The sequence below is a fragment of the Sus scrofa genome, chromosome 13 (assembly GCF_054392235.1).
Source record: "Sus scrofa isolate SSC_HxYL_T2T_F1_AM1 chromosome 13, Sscrofa_HxYL_maternal_Yorkshire_Landrace_v2.0, whole genome shotgun sequence".
In the NCBI taxonomy this organism is placed as follows: Eukaryota; Metazoa; Chordata; class Mammalia; order Artiodactyla; family Suidae; genus Sus; species Sus scrofa.
The window spans coordinates 211,436,862-211,458,052 of record NC_139395.1 but is presented as its reverse complement, the minus strand read 5'-3'; the positions used below and the strand labels follow the sequence as shown (position 1 = coordinate 211,458,052).

At 49.7% G+C, this 21,191-nt stretch overlaps 1 protein-coding gene across 4 annotated transcripts in view; it reads right to left on the bottom strand.

Annotated features, from left to right (window-relative positions):
* The window catches only part of EVA1C (eva-1 homolog C), a 103,615-nt gene that overhangs the window by 48,154 nt on the left and 34,270 nt on the right, over positions 1–21,191 (bottom strand). For 2 of the 4 annotated variants that reach the window (XM_084991940.1, XM_021070917.2), the window contains exons 2-4: positions 15,032–15,228; positions 11,773–11,896; positions 1,964–2,116 (exon numbers count right to left, since the gene is read on the bottom strand). In XM_084991940.1, coding sequence (XP_084848066.1) covers positions 1,964–2,116; positions 11,773–11,896; positions 15,032–15,228 — 474 coding nt within the window. The remainder of the gene's footprint in view (positions 1–1,963; positions 2,117–11,772; positions 11,897–15,031; positions 15,229–21,191) is intronic. The other 2 variants (XM_021070918.2, XM_021070919.2) reach the window with 2 other exon arrangements.

Sequence of the window (21,191 nt, the reverse complement as noted above, 5' to 3'; positions counted from 1 at the left end):
CGGTCACCAAAGAGGAAGAAGGGGAGGGAAAAATTTGGAATGTGGGATTAACAGATACACACTACTATATATATGAGAGATAAGCAACAAGGACCCGGAATTTGCACAGGGAATTATATTCAGTATCTTGTGATAACCCATAATGGAAAAGAGTCTGAAAAAATATATGTATATGTATAACTGAATCACTTTGCCATACACCTAAAACACTGTAAATCAACTGTACTTCAACTTAAAAAAAAAGATATGACCCACATTCAATCAGAAGACTTTTTTTTTTTTTTTTTTTGCTTTTTATGGCTGCACCCACAGCATATGGAGGTTCCTAGGCTAGGGGTCAAATTGGAGCTGCAGCTGCTGGCCGACACTTCAGCCACAGCAATGCAGGATTCGAGCCATGTCTGTGACCTCCACCACAGCTCACGGCAACACCAGATCCTTAGCCCATGGAGCAAGGCCAGGGATCGAACCTGCAACCTCATGGTTACTAGTCAGATTCATTTCTGCTGCGCCACAACGGGAAGTCCTCCATCAGTAGGTGTTGAGCAAAGCAGAGCATCCTCCATAACGAGAACGGACCTCAACCAATCCATGGAAGGCCTTAAAGCAAAGACTGAGGTTCTCTGCAAAAGGGCTTTTTCTCTAGGCTGCAACGGAGAACTTCTGCCAAGGTTTCCAGCCTGGTGTCCTATGGCATTCAGACTCAAGACTGATCATCAACGCTTACCAGAGTTTTCAGACTGCCAGCCTGTCCCATGGATTTCAAACTTGCCAGCCCCCATAATTGTGTGAGCCAATTCTTTAAAATCCGTCTCTCTTTCTATACATGGAAAAAGTGTGTGTGTATATCTATCTATCTATCTATCTATCTATCTATCTATCTATCTATCTATCTTCTTGGTTCTGTTTCTCTGGAGAACCCTGACTAATAATAATACAGGGTGGAGTTCCCATCATGGCTCAGTGGTTAATGAATCCGACTAGGAACCATGAGGTTGCGGGTTCGATCCCTGGCCTCCCTCAGTGGGTTAAGGATCTGGCATTGCCGTGAGCTGGGTGTAGGTTGCAGACATGACTCGGATCTGGCATTGCTGTGGCTCCGGCGTAGGGTGGCAGCTACAGCTCTGATTAGACCCCTAGCCTGGGAACCTCCATATGCCGTGGGAGCGGCCCTAGAAAAGGCAAAAAGACAAAATAATAATAATAATAATAGAGGGTGACTCTGAAGGGTGGCGTTTTCGGGCATATCGTGGCCATCATCTCTTGGCTCCAAACTGCAGACTTCTAAGAAGAACAACTCCCTGAGCTCTTCTTAACCCTTGCCACAGCTTTAGGGACCTTCTTTCCATTCAGCCACCTTCCCCAGGTATCTGCAGCCTCTCCTCCCCCGAGTCTCTGCTCAGCACACCCATCGCTCCATACGACTGTGCCTTCCTTCCCTCCCTTCCCCACGCGCTTTTCTCTGGATGCATATCTGCACCTGCAATGCGATATTAGCTCAGTTATTATCTGCTTTCTCATTGCCTCCTCATCCACTGCTGGAAGGCCAGCTCCACGTGGACTCTGTGTTGGTCACTGAGCAACATACCTAGAATGGGCCCTGCAAACAGCAGGCACTCAATAACTACTCAGCATAGATTAACAACAACAGATGGGTTTTTTTTTGGCACATCTGTGGCAAGCAGAAGTTCCTGGAGCCAGGGATAGAACCCACACCAGAGCAGTAACCTGAGCCACAGCAGCGACGACGCTGAATCCTTAAACCACTGAGCCACCAGGGAACTCCTACAGGATTTGGGAATACGAGGCAGAAGGAGGCAGGACCCTGATATGGGTGGTTGTCCCCTGCCCTTGACTTTCCTTCTGATCCAGGTCCCAGCCATCGCGTGACGTCTTTCCTGGGGGAGCCAGAGACCTAATCTCTCCGACAGCATCCTGATAACAGTCACATAAAAACACGTACCGAAGGGGGGGAGCCGCCCAGCTTCTGAGGAGCAGACATCCCTCTCCTGGGTCCTCCGGCCGTAGGTCGCAGAGTAGATGTTGAGATACTTAGATTCGTGGCAGTGCAGTTTCAGCTCGTGGTCTTCACACACAGTTTTGTTTTTCAGTTCATCTGAAGCAGAAACAAAAATCGGCGGCACCATCAGCTTCCCTCAGGAGGAATCAGCAGGCACGCCCCCATCCTGGACCCGTCCCATCCCCATGGGGCTTGCCCCCCACCTCCCAGGGAAGGACACAGGATGGTCCTGCCTGCCACAGGCTCTCTGACCCTAGCATCCCTCTGCAGGAGGCAGTTGGAAACAATCTGTGGACAAGTGCAAAGACCCTGCAATTACACTAAGGACCAAACGGAGGAGGAGAGATGCTCAGATGACGATGGCTGGGCTCGCTGGGCTAGGTCCTGGGACGGACCTGGCCACCGAGGAAGTTCCTCTCTCTCCCCACTTGAGGTCACACATTCCATAATTGAAAGGAGCCTTTTCTCAAGTGTCATCTTGGGACGCACACAGGTAAAGACCAGGAATTACCGAGAGAAGATGAACCTCAGAGAGAGTCCAGCTAAACCTCATCACCCAACTTCATAATGTTCCAGCCACCCATTTGTGTATTTACACAGAGAGAAATGATAGGAAAGTAATTTATTTCCTTTCTGGGGGAGGGGGGACAAAACAAAATAAAACAAGGCACCATGTCTGTGAAGGACCCCTCTTTGGAGAAGTGTGAAAAGCTGGCCCTAAGTCAGGCGATCCAGGAAGAACCAGCACCTGGGCTGTCATGTGTCCTGGAACAGGAAGATTCCAGCCAGCTCATAGCATATTCCCTAAGTATTTAGGGAAAGTTTATTTGTTTAATCCATGTACCACAGTGACATTTCCCTTTGAAACGTCATAAAGAATTGACATTATAAATGCACCCTGAGGAAAATATAGTTTACTGGGTTTGGGGGGTCTGCTTTTGTTTAATTTCATTTTTATGGCAGCACCCATGGCATATGGAAGTTCCCAGGCTAGGGACTGAATCCAAGCCACAGCTGCAGCAATGCCAGATCCTTTAACCCACCAGGCCAGGGATTGAACCTTTGCTTCCACAGGCACCTGAGCTGCTGCAGTTGGATTTTTTTTTTTTTTTTTTTTTTTTTTTTTGTCTTTTTAGGGCCACACCTGCAGTATATGGAAGTTCAGAGGCTAGGGATCGAATCAGAGCTGCAGCTGCCGGCCTACACCACGGCCACTGCAACTCAGAATCTGAGTCATGTCTTCGACCTACACCACAGCTCACAGCAACACCGAATCCTTAACCCACTGAGCGAGGCCAGGGATCAAACCCGCAGCCTCTTGGATACTAGTGGGGTTCATAACCCTCTGAGCCACAACAGGAACTCCCTCCACTCATATTTTAGTTCCACTTTTCTTTCCTGGATTGGAGGTGCAGGCTGATCCCTTACACGAAAGTAGTCTAATTGTCATTCGAGGCCCATTAATAGGTCATAAAATTTATTTCATGAGTTGTGACCAGGATTTTTAAAAAATAAAGAATAGCTTGGAAAACATCAAACTACCTCACACAAAATAAGGATGCACACTTTTTATAACTGAAAAGATTTTTTTTTTCAGTTGTGTGTATGTTATGTTGGTCCAAAACGTAAAATGTTTTTTTTTACTCTGGGTTGCAATTCAACCAGTTTGAGGAGTTCCTGCTGTGGCTCAGTAATAATGAACCTGACTAGTATCTATGAGGATTCGATCCCTGGCCTCGCTCAGTGGGTTAAGGATCCAGCGTTGCTGGAAGCTGGAAGGTGTAGGCCGGCAGCTACAGCTCTGATTCAACTCCTAGCCTAGGAACTTCCAGACGCTGAGGGTGCAGCCCTAAACAAACAAACAAACAAACAAAAACAGTTTGAAATTCCCTGAAGAAGAAATTATGAGTGGTAAACACCAAGGCAAAGGTGGCTGGTGGGACCTTCAGATCTTGGACTTGCTGATGCTTAAATCTCACACTTAAAATATATGAGGAGTTCCCATAGCGGCGAAGTGGAAACAAATCTGACTGGGAACCATGAGGTCAAGGATCCCGCGTTGCCGTGAGCCGTGGTGTAGGTCACAGATGCAGCTCGGATCCCATGTTGCTGTGGCTGTGGTGTAGGCCAGCGGCTACAGCTCCGATTAGACCCCTAGCCTGGGAACCTCCATATGCTGCGAGCGCAGCCCTAAAAAGACCAAAAAAAAAAAAAAAAAAAACCAAAACAAAACAAAAACAAAAAACAAAAAACAGTAAGAAAATAATTTCCAAATGTAAACTCCATCTTTTGGTAACTTATAAATCCTCATGCCTTCTCCCTAAAAACAGAGGAGCAGCAGGGAGGCCAAACCTACACCACAGCTCACAGCAACGCCGGATCGTTAACCCACTGACCAAGGGCAGGGACCGAACCCGCAACCTCATGGTTCCTAGTCAGATTCGTTAACCACTGCGCCACGACGGGAACTCTGAGGCCAAACTTTTGAACTGCAGGAAAGAGTTTTCAGATCTCAAGATGATCATCAGCTCTGGGGCCGGAAAACTTTGGCAACGTTTCTTTCAAACCTGACAGTGGGAAGATTCATTAACAAAAGACGCAGGGCAGAAACCCACTGAGAGATGCTCACCAACTCCCCCTCCTCTCTAGCCTGTGAACACACCTGAGGAAGCCTCAGAGGAGGGCAAGGTGAAAGATGACTCAGCAAATGTTTAGGATGCCCTTGACCCGCTAACTGGAATCTTAACAGTTTAAACTTAGAGCCAAGAAAAGCTTTGTTTTCTTTTGCTAAATAAAAAGAACACTGAGTCTGACCTTGACATAGGCGGGTTTGATTTCGGTGAGTCATATCCGCACGGGTATGGGATGTTTTTTTTTTCAGTGCTTTTGATGACTAAACACTAAATCCCACCAACACCGAAATACTGCCTGACTTCAAAGGTCCAGCATGAACGACGGCCTTTGATGGAGAACAGAGGGCCTGGGTAGACACACCAAAAGAGCTCCAGCGCCCTTCCAACAAGAAGAATACCAAAAATGCTAAGAATGCCCTCCATTGGCAGAGCTCACCAAAAAGGAGGGGGAGAAGGCAGGACAGAAAAACCAAGCCTTATCTCAGTCAACCGGAAACTTCTGAACAGGAATGGTTTCTTTCCTTCTCTCTTTCCTTCTTATCAGAATTTTTAAAAATAAGAAGAGTTTTGCTTTGTTTTGTTTTTGTTTTTTTTTGTCTTTTTGCTATTTCTTGGGCCGCTCCCACAGCATATGGAGGTTCCCAGGCTAGGGGTTGAATGGGAGCTATAGCTTCCGGCCTACGCCAGATCCCGAGCCTCATCTGCAACCTACACCACGGCTCACAGCAACGCCAGATCGTTAACCCACTCAGCAAGGCCAGGGAGTGAACCCAACCTCATGGCTCCTAGTCGTATTCGTTAACCACTGCGCCACGATGGGAACTCCTGTTTTGTTTTTTAAAGGCATGTCATGAAATGCACTCAGTAGCTCCCATCTGCCTGATCAAGAACCATTCTTTACAGGTAGCCGTGGTCCAGCCAAACGCAGCCAGAGTAACACAACACTCCCCCGTAAGGCCTCCAGTGATTCCTGTCCCCAGATCACAGGCAAAGCATCTCCTGGAATGGAGGCACCTGTGTCATGGTCTTTGCTTGGGGGTTACTGCGGTATGATGTTGAGTTGATCGGTTCCTTGGGAAGGTACTAATTCACTGTCACTTACGAGTGACATTTCTTTCTTTCTTTCTTTCTTTCTTTTCTTTCTTTCTTTTCTTATCTTTTGTCTTTTCAGGGCCTCACTCGTGGCATATGGAGGTTCCCAGGCTAGGGGTCTAATCGGAGCTGTAGCCACCAGCCTACACCAGAGCTATAGCAACACCAGATCCAAGCCACGTCCGTGACCTACACCACAGCTCACAGAAATGCTGGATCCTTAACCCACTGAGCGAGGCCAAGGATCGAACCCGCAACCTCATGGTTCCCAGTTGGATTCATTTCCGCAGTGCCACAACGGGAACTCCAAGAAGGACATTTCTAAGGAAAATCACGGACATGGAGATCAGACTTGTGGTTGCCAAGGGGGAGGGGGAGGGGGCTGGATGGATTGGGAATTTGGGGTTAACAGATGCAAGCTATTGCATCTGGAATGGATAAGCAATGAGATCCTGCTGTATAGCCCTGGGAACTATATCTAGTCACTTATGATGCAGCATGATAATGTGAGAAAAAAGAATGCATACATGTATGTGTACCTGGGTCACCCTGCTGTGCAGTAGAAAATTGACAGAACACTGTAAACCAGCTATAATGGAAAAAATAAAAATCATTATCAAATTAAAAAAAAAGTGACATTTCTAGGTTCTAAGAACAAGGGGACTCTTAACCTCATTGCTGCTTTTCTTAGAGAAGCTAGAATTTGTTTTAGAGCTGAGTCAGAGTGCTCAACTGTCTCGATTAGAAAAGGGATGGACAGCCTTCCAGAAAGGAGGCGCCAATATCCCTCTGGGTTTGGAACCATGACTCTGCTTGAAGGACAAGAGCAACAAATTCTCTGTCCTAATTAAAGGACTATGTGTGTGATTCAATCCTCTTTAGTAACACACAGACAGGAGTTCCTGGGGTGGCTCAGCGGATTAAGAACCCAACTAGTCTCTGTGAGGGTGCAGGTTTGATCCCTGGCCTTGCTCAGGGGGTTAAGGATCCGGCCTTGCTGCCAGCTGTGGCATAGGTCGCAGATGCGGCTTGGATCCCGAGTTGCTGTGGCTGTGCTGTAGGCTAAGCAGCTGCAGCTCTGATTCAGTCCCTTGCCTGGGAACCTCCATATGCTGAGGGTGTGGCCCTAAAAGGAAGAAAAAAAATGCACAGATGTTTATGCACATCAGCAGTGGTCTTTTGAAGATGGGCGGAGGGAGTGATCTGCCCTGATGAAAATATGTTATTCCCGACATTACTTACAACTGCCAGTGCCTGGCAATGATAACATGCAGACACATTTAGTTACTTTTATTGTGTTTTTAATTGGGTTTGTATTGTGTTTTACTGTGCACTCAGCTGACAGTGTATGCCGCTATTGCCCGCACCCAGGGCAGACCACAGCCCTTTCAACCCATCCGTTGGAATTTATCACTGCCTTCAATCATTCACGTCTTTTTTTTTTCTTTATAGGGTCACACCCATGGCATATGGAAGTTCTCAAGGTAGGGGTTGAGTTGGAGCGACAGCTGCTGGCCTGTGCCACAGTCACAACAACATCAGATCCGAGGCATGTCTGTGACCTACACTGTGGCTCAGGACAAAGCCGGATCCTTTACCCATTGAGTGAGGCCAGGGATCGAACCTGCGACCTCATGGATACGAGGGTTTGTTACTGCTGAGCCACAACAGGAACTCCCAGTCATTCAGATCTTCAACAAGAACTACTTTAATTTGCCTATTGGAATAAGAACTACCAGTTGCTGAGCCTGTGCTAAGCATTTTACCTAGAGCATGGTATTTTTAGAGTCTTTACAACAGACCTATGCAGAAAGCGTATTATCTTCATTTCGTAATTGAGTTATGGGGCCTCGGACGGTTCCCAAGGTCACACAGCAGCTACACAACAGACAGGACTATGAACACAGAGCTGTTTAAATTCAAAGCCCTGCTGAAACTAAAAATCTCCAAAGGGATGAGATTTAGGGAGGAGATGAAGCATGGCACAAGGTCAGGGAAAAGAAGGTTCTAGTGAGAATTTTCTGGTAAAACACTTTCCAAAAAACAAACATAAAAGCAAGCCCTGTAGCCTTTGCCAATTTCCCTGGTGTAAATACTTCTTCCCTGGCAGATTTCATGGCACACAGGCAGGGGTGGGAAGAGATGGGTGTGCCTGGCTCTCACTGTAACCGCTGGGTCCACGCATTCCTGGTGCTGCAGGGGGGCCTTTGGACAATTAGAGTGTCACCAGGGGCTGGAACTGGGGTGATGGAGGAGTGCCTGAGGCGAGAGGATGGCAGAAAAAGAGGCAGGATGGCGTGGGGACAACCTCACTTCCACCTCTATTTCAGAGCAGCAATAGGAGCTGCCTCCCAAATTGCAGTGCCTCGGGCCACCCATGTCCCGGTCACAAGAGGGGCTCTGGTCTGAATGCCTGTGTCACGGTAAAATGCATATGCTGAAATCCTAATGCTCGCCTGATGGTTTTAGGGAGGTGGGACCTTTCGGAGGCGCTTAGGTCACAAGGGTGCAGCCCTCTTGAATGGGATTCAAACATTTAGAAAAGAAACCCTGGAGAGATTCCTTTTGCCCGTCTGCCAAGTGTAGTCAGAGTAAAAAGACAGCCGTCTATAGGGAAGCGGGCCCTCAGCAGAGACCACATCCGTGGGCACCTTGATCCCAGCCTTCTCAGCCTCCAGAATTGAGAGAAATAAATTTCCGTTGATGAGAAGCCACCTAATTTGCGGTATTTTGTTATAGCAGCTCAAACAGATGCAGATACAAGGGCTCTGCCCCTCTTCATCTGTTATGCCTGGGGCAGCCAGAAGGGGCTTTGTGATGCTACCCAGGACCCTTCCTGCTTAAATGCTACCCTACAGGCAGGCTCCGCCCCCTTCCCTGGCTGTCAGGGCCCTGGATCCTGCTCCAGCTCTCTGCCTAGTGCTCCTTTTTGCTCCCTCCAGCCCTGTGCACCCTCCAGCTGCAGCTTCTCTAAGGAGTGATCTTTCTGTGCCCTCACCTCACCCCTGCAGTTCATCACAATCTGCCAGGAAAGCCCTCCCTGAACCCGGGCCAAGGTCAAGCCCTCCTCTCGGCTTCCGGCTTAGTACCACGGGCCCAGGGGCCTTCTTCCAATGTTTTCTGGGACAGATAACAGTCTTTCTCGAGAAAGGTGATATTTAGTCTAGAATCTAAAGGATGAGAAGCAACCTGCCGGGTGAAGATATTAGGGTGGAATTCCCGTTGTGGCTCAGTGGTTATCAAACCCGACTAGGAACCATGAGGTTGTGGGTTCCATCCCTAACCTCACTCAGTGGGTTAAGGATCCGGCGTTGCCGTGAACTGTGGTGTAGGTCGCAGACGAAGCTTGGATCCCACGTTGCTGTGGCTATGGTGTAGGCCAACAGCTGCAGCTCCGGTTGGACCCCTAGCCTGGGAACCTCCATATGCCTCCGGTGCAGCCCTAAAAAGACAACAGACAAAAAGAGAAACAAAAAAAAAGGTGTTAGGAAACACTCGCTGGATGAAGGGACATTGGAAAATGTCCAAGGCAGAGCCACCATCCAGGAATCCTCCCCAAGATGTGAGTTTGCACAGCCAAAACCCGGTCCACGCCTGTGCACAGCAAGTGCTTAATAAGTGTTTGCTGAAATGAAATTAGCAAATGGCCCTAACTGCCCCACACAGAAACGAAGCAGTCCTGGCACTGGTTTGGCACGTCTTGCCAATTTCGCAAGGGCCTTTTCACTTCTTCACGAGGCTAGTCCTGCCCAGCTTTTTATTATGAAAAATTTCTAACATACAGAAAAGGAGAGACTGTGGCAGTACATGGACAGAAGAGAAAAAGAAGGCAAAGCTAAGGCGGTCAAGGGCGAGGCCAAGGGCATGGCCAAAGACACAGCCAGGGCATGGTCATTTTAGAGATTTAGCCCTGGCGGGATGTCACTAAGAACACGGGGACCTTCCTGAGAAGTGATTTTCCTGAGTCTCTTGAGTGGGGCTGGAGTTGGTGAGAATTCCTGGGAAGTGGGGGTGGGGGCAGGGACGGGGGGGTGGGTGGGGGAGGGGGTGTGAGCTTGTTCTGCAACGTTTGGGCTTCCTTGCGGGGGTTTGTGATTGTGTACATGTGTGACTACATGCAGACCATGTGTACCTGTATAATAGTGCGTGTGGATGTGATAGCACGCATGCGTGAGAGTCTATGTGTGTGCGCTGTGTGTGAGAGTGTGCATGCGAGTGTATGTGTGAGCTGGAGTGTGTGTTTGAATGCATTGTCTGGGCCGAGCCACAGGGCGGTTCTGAAGTATCTGGGCCCCAGCAAGGAAGGGTTTGAGACAGAAGCCTGAATGTTTGTTGAAAGGACCCAGGGTGCCTCCGCAGATGTGTTCCTGAGACCATTCCATGTGTGTCGCCAACCTGTCACCCACCAGGGAACCCAGGTCACCAGCGTCTTGGGAGATGCTGGGCCCCAGAGGCAGAAACCAAGTGCAAAAAAAAAAAAACAACAACAAAACAAAAAAACCCCCAAGAAGAGGAGTTCCCACTGTGGCCCAGCAGAAATGAATCTGACTAGTATCCATAAGGATGTGGGTTCGATCCCTGGCCTCGTTCAGTGGGTTAAGGATCCGGCGTTGCTGTGAGCTCTGGTGTAGGTCACAGATGCAGCTTGGATCCAAGTTGCTGTGGCTGTGGCGCAGACCAGCAGTTATAGCTCTGATTCGACTCCTAGCCCGGGAAGCTCCATATACTGTGGGGGCGGCCCTAGAAAACAAAGCAAAAAACAGACAGACAGACAGACAAACCCCTGAAAACAGAATACAAACAAAATGCAAAAAAACTCCAATGAGAACAGTTGCATTAGGGTGGCAGTGCAAAATTTTAAAAATTATTATCTCTTAATCTACTCAATATTCTTTAATAAGCTATATGGGAAAAGAATCTGAAAAAGAATGGCTATTTGTATATGTATGACTGATTCACTCTATGGACACCTGAAACTGACACAACGTTGTAAGCCAACTAACTATACTCCAATAAAATTTTTTTAAACATTTATTATCCCTTATGTTTGTCTAAATGCCATTCCTATACCATTGCTGTCTTTTCAACAAGTTTTTCAAGTATTACCCGGAACCTGTAATTACCTACAGCCTCTCTTAGGCAGACCCCTTATGCCTGGAGGTGTGACCTACTAACTGAAGGGTGATTCTGGGTTGACCGCAAAACCAGGGTGCATTAGAAATGACAAAAGTCAGTAGAGAAAAGGGCAAGAATCAGAACAGAAGCGGATGCTCCAGCCAAGTCCGCTTCCTCTTTCTTTCTCCTTAGGAAAGGGTGCTGCTTCCGCACCGCCCCGCTCAAGATGAAAGTGGAAAGAAGCAGGTTCTTAAAGATCTGGAAACCTGAGCTCAGGTGGCAGCTGTGCCCCCGACCCCCTCAGAAGAGCAAGCCGCCCCTCAGCTGGGAGGGAGCCCTGTGACAAGCCTTCCTCTCCAAAGGAGAGCCAGCACCTCTTACTGCGGAAACCCAATTGCAGCCTCCTGCCACCCTGGTACCTTTGGCATCCATACAACTGAGTTTTACATATTAGGAAGGACTTTTTTCCCCCCTTTTTTGGTTGCCCTGCAACATATGGAGTTCCCAGGCCAGGGATCAGATCCAAGCCGTAGTTGTGACCTAAGCTGCAGCTGTGGCAATGCTGGATCCTTAACCCACTGTGCCGGGCTGGGGATTGAACCTGCATCCCAGCGTTCCCAAGACACCACCAACCCAATTGCTCCACGGCAGGAACTCCTGGATTTTTTTTTTTTTTAATTCATGGATTTGCAAGAATGCACACAGGTAAGTGCACACACACGTGCATACACACACACACACACACATACACATAAACACACAAATTGAAAAGCCACATGGAATGAGGCCCAGCATTCCTGTTAAGAGTTTCAAAGTTGGACAAATGCCAACTGGTGGAGCATTTTCATCCAGGGTGTGAATGAAACAGGGAGCCCACACCCCCACACATTGTCCCCCTCGGAAGTTACTTACTAGGTTGGCATTTAAAGGAGACCAGGAGGTATTTACTGCTTCCTGGACAAAGGTCAGGTCCAAACACACGGCTATTGACCAGGAGATGGCAGGCCCGCTGGTTCTGGCATTCATCCAGCACCTTCTAAAACAAGGGGGTAGAAAAAGGGACAGACTTAAAAACCACACACTGTCTGTGAGACCCCATACCTGGGCAGCTCCGGGCTCTGAGCGGGAAGGGCACGTGCCAGTCTGGCCCGGGACTCACATTTTAAAACCTTTATGCTGGTACCAGCTGCCTCTAAAAACAGAAGCACAGGCACATGGCTGAGCCGGTGGGCTCCCTGCCTCCAACTCCCTGTCTCCCCATCCTCCTAGAGGAAGAACCCTGCTCCAACAGACTGGGCCCCCAGCAGAAAAGCAGCCTCCAATTTGCCTCACCCAACATCACTGCTGACAGTTTTGGCAAAAGCGCCCCCTCAAGGAGGTTCCCAGGGTGGGGAGCAGAATCAGGGTACCAGGGATGAACCAGAAGGTCCTTGGACGTCCCCTTCCAGGAGGGAACCCTGCTTTTATAGCTGAGCATGAGGGGGATCAGGAATTGTAACCATAGCCTCTCATCCTTAGAAATGCCCCAACCCGGCCACGGCAGTGCTCAGCTTTTGGGGGACCCCTTGAAGACCCAAACCCAAACCCAGGCCAACAAATGAAAATTCAAAAGCTGATTCCCACCCTCACCAACCTCAAGGGCACGGACCCACTTCTCCCCAGTGGAGCGATTTTCTTAGTGGAATACTCAGGCCTTCCGTTGAGCATTTTGCTTAAAACCTTTCCTTCAAATCTCTCCTGACCTTTTCCAGGCAGATCACACCTTTGTGAGCGAGTGTGCTCTGTGCAAGCTCGTGGAACACCCAACAGTGGGTTGTGGGTGCCCACTGCTGCCCTCTCAGCTCCCAAATAGATCGGGCCCTGCCCACAACAAACAAAGAGGTCCTCCTCTTGGTTTTGGTAAGAAGGACACTAAGTACAGTAAAAATGTTCCCAAGAATTTAGTTATTCCTGCTGGACTGAATTTAGTGCCGATTCAGGAACCTGAGTCGCCATGTTCTCATAGTAGCTCATGGAACATCTCCATGAAAGATACTGGCCCTACCAGGCGTCCCCCATCACCTCAGAAGCCCTGCAGATAAGCATAAAATCAGGAAAAATGCACAGGGAAACCCAGAGGACCCAGGTGATGATGCATATTCTCGTGGTTGAGAGCAGCATGAAATAACACAGCTCTTGGATGGATCCCTGTTTTGCAACCACAGAACGAGTCCCAAGGCAGAGCTCCCTCCAAACTGTATTACAGCTGGAAAATGCGGTGGGGGCTTCCTGTAGCCACGTAGCCATGGGCTAGGTCAGGTGAACTGCTCCTGTGCAGACATCAACCCACTCTCTTCTTCCTTAAGCAACCGCCCTCTGAGGAAGCACCTTGCCTCAGTTCCCAAAAGCAGGTCAAAAGACACAAAGTAAAGGATCTCTTGATTTCTAGATGAAAGAGCAGCGCCCAGAGATGTTTCTGGCAAACACATCTTGCAAACAACATCAGAATTGTGTTCACAAATGCTGACTTGTCTGCCTGGTAATGGGAACATCCTCTTCCCTCGGGGATGCCTGGCAGAGGCAGGCACCCACATTGGAGGATGAGGTTGGTGCCAGAGCTTTGGGACTGCAGGGTGCCAGGAGTTCCTACTTTCACAAAGTAGGCACTTCCGCCCTGGTGGCACTGGCCAACATTCTTCTCTTGTACCTAGGAGGACAGCAGACTGCCTGGGTAGCAGGGATGGGTGGATAGGGCTATTGGGGTGAAGAATGGGGCCCTCTGAGGATAGAGGGAAGGGTCAGGGATAGGGTGGGGCTCACAGGGAAAGGAACTGCCTGGCTCCACAAGGAACCTGTAATCTCTCCTCAGGGTGTGGAAACCAAGGGATTCATTCAAACACATTCTTTTGGCTCCTCATTTGGTGTCTCTACCCAGATCTTACAATGCTTGGGATGGGAGCAATACATAGTACACAAAATAGAAAAATCCTTCCATCATCACATCATGTTTGCTTCTCCTCTTCAGGCTGTAGGGAGAGCAGCACAGCATTAAAGCTAATTCCATTTCTCCTCAGTTGCTCTAGGAAATTTACCTTTACTCACCATTTCCCACGACTGACAAAATCGAGCTGACATCTAATTTGCTGCCTGCTCTAACTACCCTGACATCAATGGATTCACATGGAACTTTGGAAGCATTAAAAAAAATTCAAGGCCAAGTGACTCTGTAGCCCTGGCCAATTAGTTATAATCATTGAGGGCCCAGGGGCAGTGAGTAGAGGTTGCCTGGATCATTGGAAGCCAAAGCAGTCTAAGGTCATCATTGATATATTGGTTTGGGCTTCCTCGAAGATCAAATGTTTCCCTAATGCCGACTGAAGAAAGAATGATTCTGTTCCACTCCCACCCCTAATTCCTGGTACTATCTAGAAGGATGAACCAGCAGCGGCTGCCCAAAGTACCCCAAACCAGAATAACATGATTATCTACAACCATAGAAGCACGCCATTAAAAAAAAAGAGAATAATTACTGATACATCCCTTCCTTAAATGCATTCTTTAAGAATTTGATCATGACCTCTGATGTCTGCCTTGCGGTTTCCACTAAAGAACCCACAGCCTTCCCTCTCTACCAGGACGCGGATGGGGGACGTGGGCCTGGAGACTGAAGCCGGACATGACACGACCGTCCTCTGCTTTACTGCAGTGAGTGTGTCTATGGACAAATTCATTCTGTGAGTGCATTCGGGGGCGCACCAATAAGAAGGAATTCTATGTAGACTTGTTTGATAAAGAATCTTTTTGAGACGCGAAGAATAGCTCACCTGGAAAATTGGCGGTTTATCTACATTGAGATTTTCATGGATCAGGTTTGCTTTGACTAAAATATTTATTTATTTATTATTTAATTATTTATTTATTTTTGAGGGTACACCCGTGGCATTTGGAAGTTCCCAGGCCAGGGATTGAACCCAAGCTGCAACTGCAGCAACGCAGGATCCATTAACTCATTGTGCCTGGCTCCAGATTGAACCCGCAACTCCACAGCAAACTGAGCCATTCTCTGTGCCACAGCGGGAACTCTTGAGTGAACTATATAATCATAAGTATATGCAGAGAGAGAGAGAGGGACAGAGAGGGACAGTGTGAGGAAACCGTTCTGTCACCTTTCAGCATCTAGGAAAGGCCATACCTGCAGGGTGGTAGGCGCCATACAGGTTAGGCTGTCTTCCCGCTGGGAGGCAGGCTGCTGTGTGCTACACATTTGGTAATCTTGCCCATAAAATGCCGACTGCACGCTGATGGTGGAATGCCGAGGGCACTGCAGATTCAAGTGGTCCCCATCACAGGCATAGGCGGTGTGGTTTTGCAGGAGTTTGGTGAGGTAACCTGGAAAATATTCAGCTGGGTTACAAGAGGCCCAGGAACGCACCCCTCCTTCCTGGATTTCAGCACAGGAGGACGTGGGCTCCCCCGGGAGGAAGGGCGGTCTGTGAGGAAGACGGGGGCGGGCGGGGGGTGGGGTTTGCTCAGCTGCTGCCCGAGAGGACCCTGGAAAGCCCAGAGCCTGGGGCGGTGGGAGCGGGTGCCAGCTTTTCCATCTGAGATGGCCCCTTGTAAGGCTCCGGGAGCACCTTCCCACCAGGAAGCACGAAGGGACTGGCCAGGAGCCAACTGGCCCTGAAGCATCTCTCTAAAGCAGGAAAAAATTATGAGTGGATGTCCCTTGGGCATATGGAGGCCTGTCCTGGGGAGACTTGGGTTCTCTCATCTCCCACTAAGGGGGCCAGGCCTTCCTGGAACAAGGGGAGGCCGTTTTATTTCAGGAACTCGCTCCTTGGCCTGCCTCAGTCCTGGAGGAGAAAACGAGGTGGGCCCTCTGCCCTCGATAAGCGCCTTCTCTGAAGGGAGGGGAAGGGGCAGGTGGTCGTGCCCTGTTATGGGTTGAATGGTGCCCCTTCCCCAAGTTCAAGTGCACCCAGAATTTCAGAACGTGACCTTGTTTGGAACTAGGCTTGCGGGAGATGTAATCAGTTAAGATGAGGTCACACTGGAGTGAGAGAGGCCCTCAACGCTGCATGACTGGTGTCCTGATGAGCCGAGACGCGGAGAGAGACGGCCACGTCAAGACCAGAGTGATGCTTCCGCGAGAACACCAAGCAATGACTGTCGGGAGCAACCAGAGCCGGAAGAAGTAGGGAAAGAGGCCCCCTTGGAAACTCTCAAGGCACCCTGGGCCCAACGACACCTTTTCTTTCTAGGGCCACACCTGCAGGATATGAAAGTTCCTAGGCTAGGGATCGAATTGGAGCTACAGCTGGCAGTCTACACCACAGCCACAGCAACGCCAGATCCTTAACGGACTGAGCCAGGCCAGGGATCGAACCTGCATCCTCATGGATACTAGTTAGGTTCATAACCTGCTGAGCCACAATGGGAACTCCCCTGCCCACACCCTGATCTCAGACTTCCGGCCTCCAAAACTGTGAGAGGATGCATCTCTGTTGGTTTTGATCACCCACGTATGTGGTTATTTGTTACAGCAGCTCTGGCAAACTCATACGGGCTCCGGATCCCAGCGTCCCCGGGATCTCCAGCAGGCTGGGGGGAGTCCTGTAGGCCTTGGGCTCTGAGGGGCTGGCCGGCGCTGGAGGCCTGGCCTGTTTCTCAGAAAGGAGGAAGGAAGGTTGATCTGAAATGTAGATTCCTTTCCTCCTTCTCACACCTCATAAGGTCAATCGCAAGGCAGCTGGGAGGGAAGCCAGGGACTTTCTGGCGAGGTGCGTGGGAGATGGTTTGGCAGCCCTCGGCCTCTGATGGGGGCGCGGGGGGAAGGGGGCGTGGAGGAAGGCACTCTAGAACTCCCGGATTCCCACCCAGACTGGCGGTGCTGAGCTCTTCCTGCTTAGGTGTTTGGTTTTTTTCTTTGTTTTTTGTTTTTGTCTTTTTGCCATTTCTTGGGCCGCTCCCGCGGCATATGGAGGTTCCCAGGCTAGGGGTCCAATCGGAGCTGTAGCCACTGGCCTACACCACAGCCACAGCAACGCAGGTTCCGAGCTACGTCTGCGACCTACACCGCAGCTCAAGGCAACACCAGATCCTTAACCCACTGAGCAAGGCCAGGAATTGAACCCGCAACCTCATGGTCCCTAGTCGGATTCGTTAACCACTGAGCCACGACGGGAACTCCTTCCTGCTTAGGTTTCAGTTACAGAAAAGGGACTCTATGCTCTGCCAGAGGGTGGTCACACCTGCCAATCCACGCATGCCCATCTGAGGATGGAGACTGGGCATCCTCGCCAGCACACTTCATCCAGACGGGTGGCCTCGCACTGCAACTCCTTTTTTTTTTTGGTCTTCCCACCCTTGAAAACCATCATAAGCATAGCCAAGAAATCAGCTACCCCAAGTTAACTTGACTTAGAGCAGTAAAGTCTAGCTTGAGCAGCAAAGTTGCCATCAGGCAGCAGGCATATGAGCCAGGTCCTGCTTTTTGGAATGTTGTCACTCACAAGGTGCATCCCACAGACACTGAGAGGGGACTGGGCCTCCAGGGGTCCAGGGGCCCCAGGTCAGCGTCATCCTGTAGGACACAGGCAGGCCCGGATAAAGCCATGATGTGTGTAAGTCCCAGCCTTCTTCGTAGAATCTCAGCATCCTGTTATGAACCATACAGGGGACTCAGGGTGGTACTGATGCTGCCCCTAGGCCAGCCCCACCCTGAAGTTTCCCCAGCTGGTACCCCCATCCTTGGGTCTCTTTAGCTATGTCACTAAAACTTTCTTGTTCCTCGCCCCATCATGCATTACAGCGGAGCAGCTGATGAAATGTTCGAGTAATTCTGGGACCACGCCTTCGGCTTAGGGCTTATGATCTGTTCGAAAGGCCGTGCGGTAGTTCCCACTGTGGCTCAACGGATTATGAACCCAACTGGTACCCATGAGGATGCAGGTTCGATCCCTGGCCTCGATCAACAGGTTAAGGATCCGGCATTGCCATGAGCTATGGTGTGGGTCACAGACGCAGCTCGGATCTGGTGTTTCCATGGCTGTGGCGTAGGCTGGCAGCTGTAGCTTCGACTCAACCCCTAGCCTGGGAACGTCCATGCAATGCACCTGCAGCCCTAAAAAGAAAGAAAGAAAGAAAAAAAGAAAGAAAAAAGGCTGTGCATTACTGTAGGCAATGCACGAAGGTAATGATAAGGCCCCGAGGCAGGTGGACCCATAAGACAGAAGGGGCCTGGGTCCCAGATTCATGGAAGGCACCAACGCCTGCTCCACAGACTGTTCCACGAGTGTGAAAGGAACTTCTGTGTTCGGGCCATCACCTTTGTTCACCCTCTTTTTCATGTAGTCTGTCCCCAGTAAATGAACTTGATCTTCATGGAACCATGTACATCAAAAACACAGTACGATGCAGTGCAGTGGTCCAAGCCCGCCAGCATCCCATCTGCATGTTCTGAGAGTGATATTCTAAAGGCAGATGCTGAACGCCCAGAACTAACTCCAGGTCTTTGGGGCCCTTCTGTACTTTGAGGGGAGAGGGGAGGCCCCCTCCCAGTCTATCAGTCCTAACAGGCCACAAGTACAAAGAAGAGACTTCAGCAGGAGAACTTGCTCTAGATTCAGCCCAATTCCTTCTTCGAAGACCTGTGCCTACATCCCATAATGGAATATTCTTCGGCACTAAAATGAAATGAGCTATGAAGCCCCCAAAGACATGGGGGAACTTAAATGTATATGACCGAGTGAGAGAAGCCAGTTGGAAAAGACTCCACGCCATGGGATTCCAACTATATGTCCAGGAAAGGCAAAGCTATGGAGACTCTGCTCATGGCCAGCAGGAGTGGTTGAGATTCAGGGGGAGACAGGGATGAATAGATGGGGCACAGAGGAATCTCAGGGCAATGAAACCACTCTTCCTGACCCCATCATGGGGAACACATGTCCTTATGCATTTTTAAAAAACCTGTAGAATGTTCAATGTCAAGAGTGAATCCTAGTGTAAACTATGGACTCTGGGTGATACTTAGGGGTCAAAGTTGGTTCACTGATTATAACAAATGCACCATTGGTATGGGGTGTCCACAGTGGGGGTGGCTCTGCCAGTGTGGGGGCAGGGGTGTATGGGAAACTCTGAACTTTCTGCTCCATTTCGCTGTGAACCTAAAACTTCTCTTTTTATTTCTCTCTCTCTCTTTTCTTTTTACAGCTGCCCCTGTGGCATATAGAAGTTCCTGGGCTAGGGGTCAGATTGGAGCTGTAGCTGCCAGCCTATGTCACAGCCACAGAAACACTGGGTCTGAGCCGCATCTGTGACCTATGCCCCAGCTTTTGGCAACGCCGGATCCTTAACCCACTGAGCAAGGCCAGGGATGGAATCTGCATCCTCAGGGAGACAACACTGGGTCCTTAACCCACCCGGTCACACTGGGAACTCCTAAAACTTCTCTTAAAAAGATACTCTAATTCAGGGTTCCTTGGTGGCAGGTTAAGGATCTGGAATCACTGCTGTGGCCTGGGTTCAATCCCTGGCCTGGGAACTTCTGCATGCCACAGGCTTGGCCAAAAAAAAAAAAAAAAAGTCCATTTAAAGAGAAAAAAACCCAAAAAGCATAAAACCACCCATGCCTCCCCAGAATAATGCTACCTGGGGGAAGAGAGGGGTTAGTGACAGAAAGGGGACAGGAGGTGGGGTGCGTGTGAGCTGACAAAGCTCTGCCTTTCTCTCTCTCTCTCTCTCTTTTTTTTTTTTTTTTTTTTTTTTTGGTTTTCTTGCCTTTTCTGGGGTTGCTCCCGCGGCATATTGAGGTTCCCAGGCTAGGGGTCTAATTGGAGCCCTAGCCAGAGTCACAGCAGGCCTATGCCAGAGTCACAGAAACACAGGATCCGAGCCGCATCTGCAACCCACACCACAGCTCATGGCAACGCCAGATCCTTAACCCACTGAGCAAGGCCAGGGATCGAACCCGCGACCTCATGGTTCCTAGTCAGATTCATTAACCACTGAGCCACGACAGGAACTCCCAAAGCTCTGTTTCTTGACCTGAAGGGTGGGGTATGTGTTTTACTTTCACTGTGAAAGTTCACCCAGTTACACACTTGGGATCTGTGTACTTTTTTTGTGGGTAGCTAAATAAAAATGTTTGTTTAAAAAACCTGTGCCTGCAAAGTTTTGTGACCAAGACTTTATACCAATAAAGTCTAGACAGTGTGGAGCCTGTGGCTGATTTACACAGCAAAGGGTCATGAACACTGTCTACAGCAGGTGACCCCACCTGCACGTGGCCTCCTCCGCAGTGACAGCAGGAAGCACATGTGAGGATAGGCCACCGGCCTTCCCACCTTGTGGTCTCCACAGGTGCCCGCCCAGACCCCATTCCGAATGATATGCTGTGTCAGAAGCTGCTAAGGGGTCAAGAAGAAGAACAATTAGAACTGCCCGTTGCTGCGAGTTCCTGTCGTGACTCAGTGGGTTACAAACCTGACTCGGAACCATAAGGTTTCGGGTTCGATCCCTGGTCTCACTCAGTGGGTTAAGGATCCGGTGTTGCCGTGAGCTGTGGTGTAGGTCGCAGACACGGTTCGGATCCTGCATGGCTGCGGCTGTGGTGTAGACCGGCGGCTGTAGCTCCTGATTCCATCCTTCACCTGGGAACTTCCATGTGCCGCAGGTGCAGCCCTTAAAAAAAAAAAAAAAAAGAACTACCCACTGCTGTTAGCAACATGGGGGGCACCGAGGCCCCTTGGCGAGGCATCTGGGATGGTGAGGGGGAAACAGAAGCCTGTTTAGAAAAGGTCAAAAAGTCAGAGGAAATTAAGGAAAATCTAAGATGGGTCACGTGGTAGACAGAATAACAGCCCCTCTGTGCCCAGAACCTTTGAATAGGTTACTTTACATTATAAAAGGGACTCGGGGAGTTCCCGTCCTGGTTCAGTGGTTAACGAACTGGACTAAGAACCATGGGGATGCTGGTTCAATCCCTGGCTTTGCTCAGTGGGTTAAGGATCCGGCCTTGCCGTGAGCTGTGGTGTAGGTCGAAGACGCAGCTCAGATCCCGAGTTGCTGTGGCTGTGGTGTAGGCCAGTGGCTACAGCTCCAATCGGACCCCTAGCCTGGGAACCTCCATATGCCGCAGGTGTGGCCCTAGAAAAGACAAAACAAGGGGAGGGGGCTTTGCCACAAGGACTGAGTAAAGATCTCAAGCTGGTGAGATGCTCCTGGGTGATCTGGGAGAGAACCAATCTGATCACAAGGTCCTTACAAGAGGGAGACAAGAAGGTCAGAAGAAGAAAATGTGGCAACAGAACCAGAGGTTGGAATGGGGGAGCCGGGAGCCAAACATGTAGGCG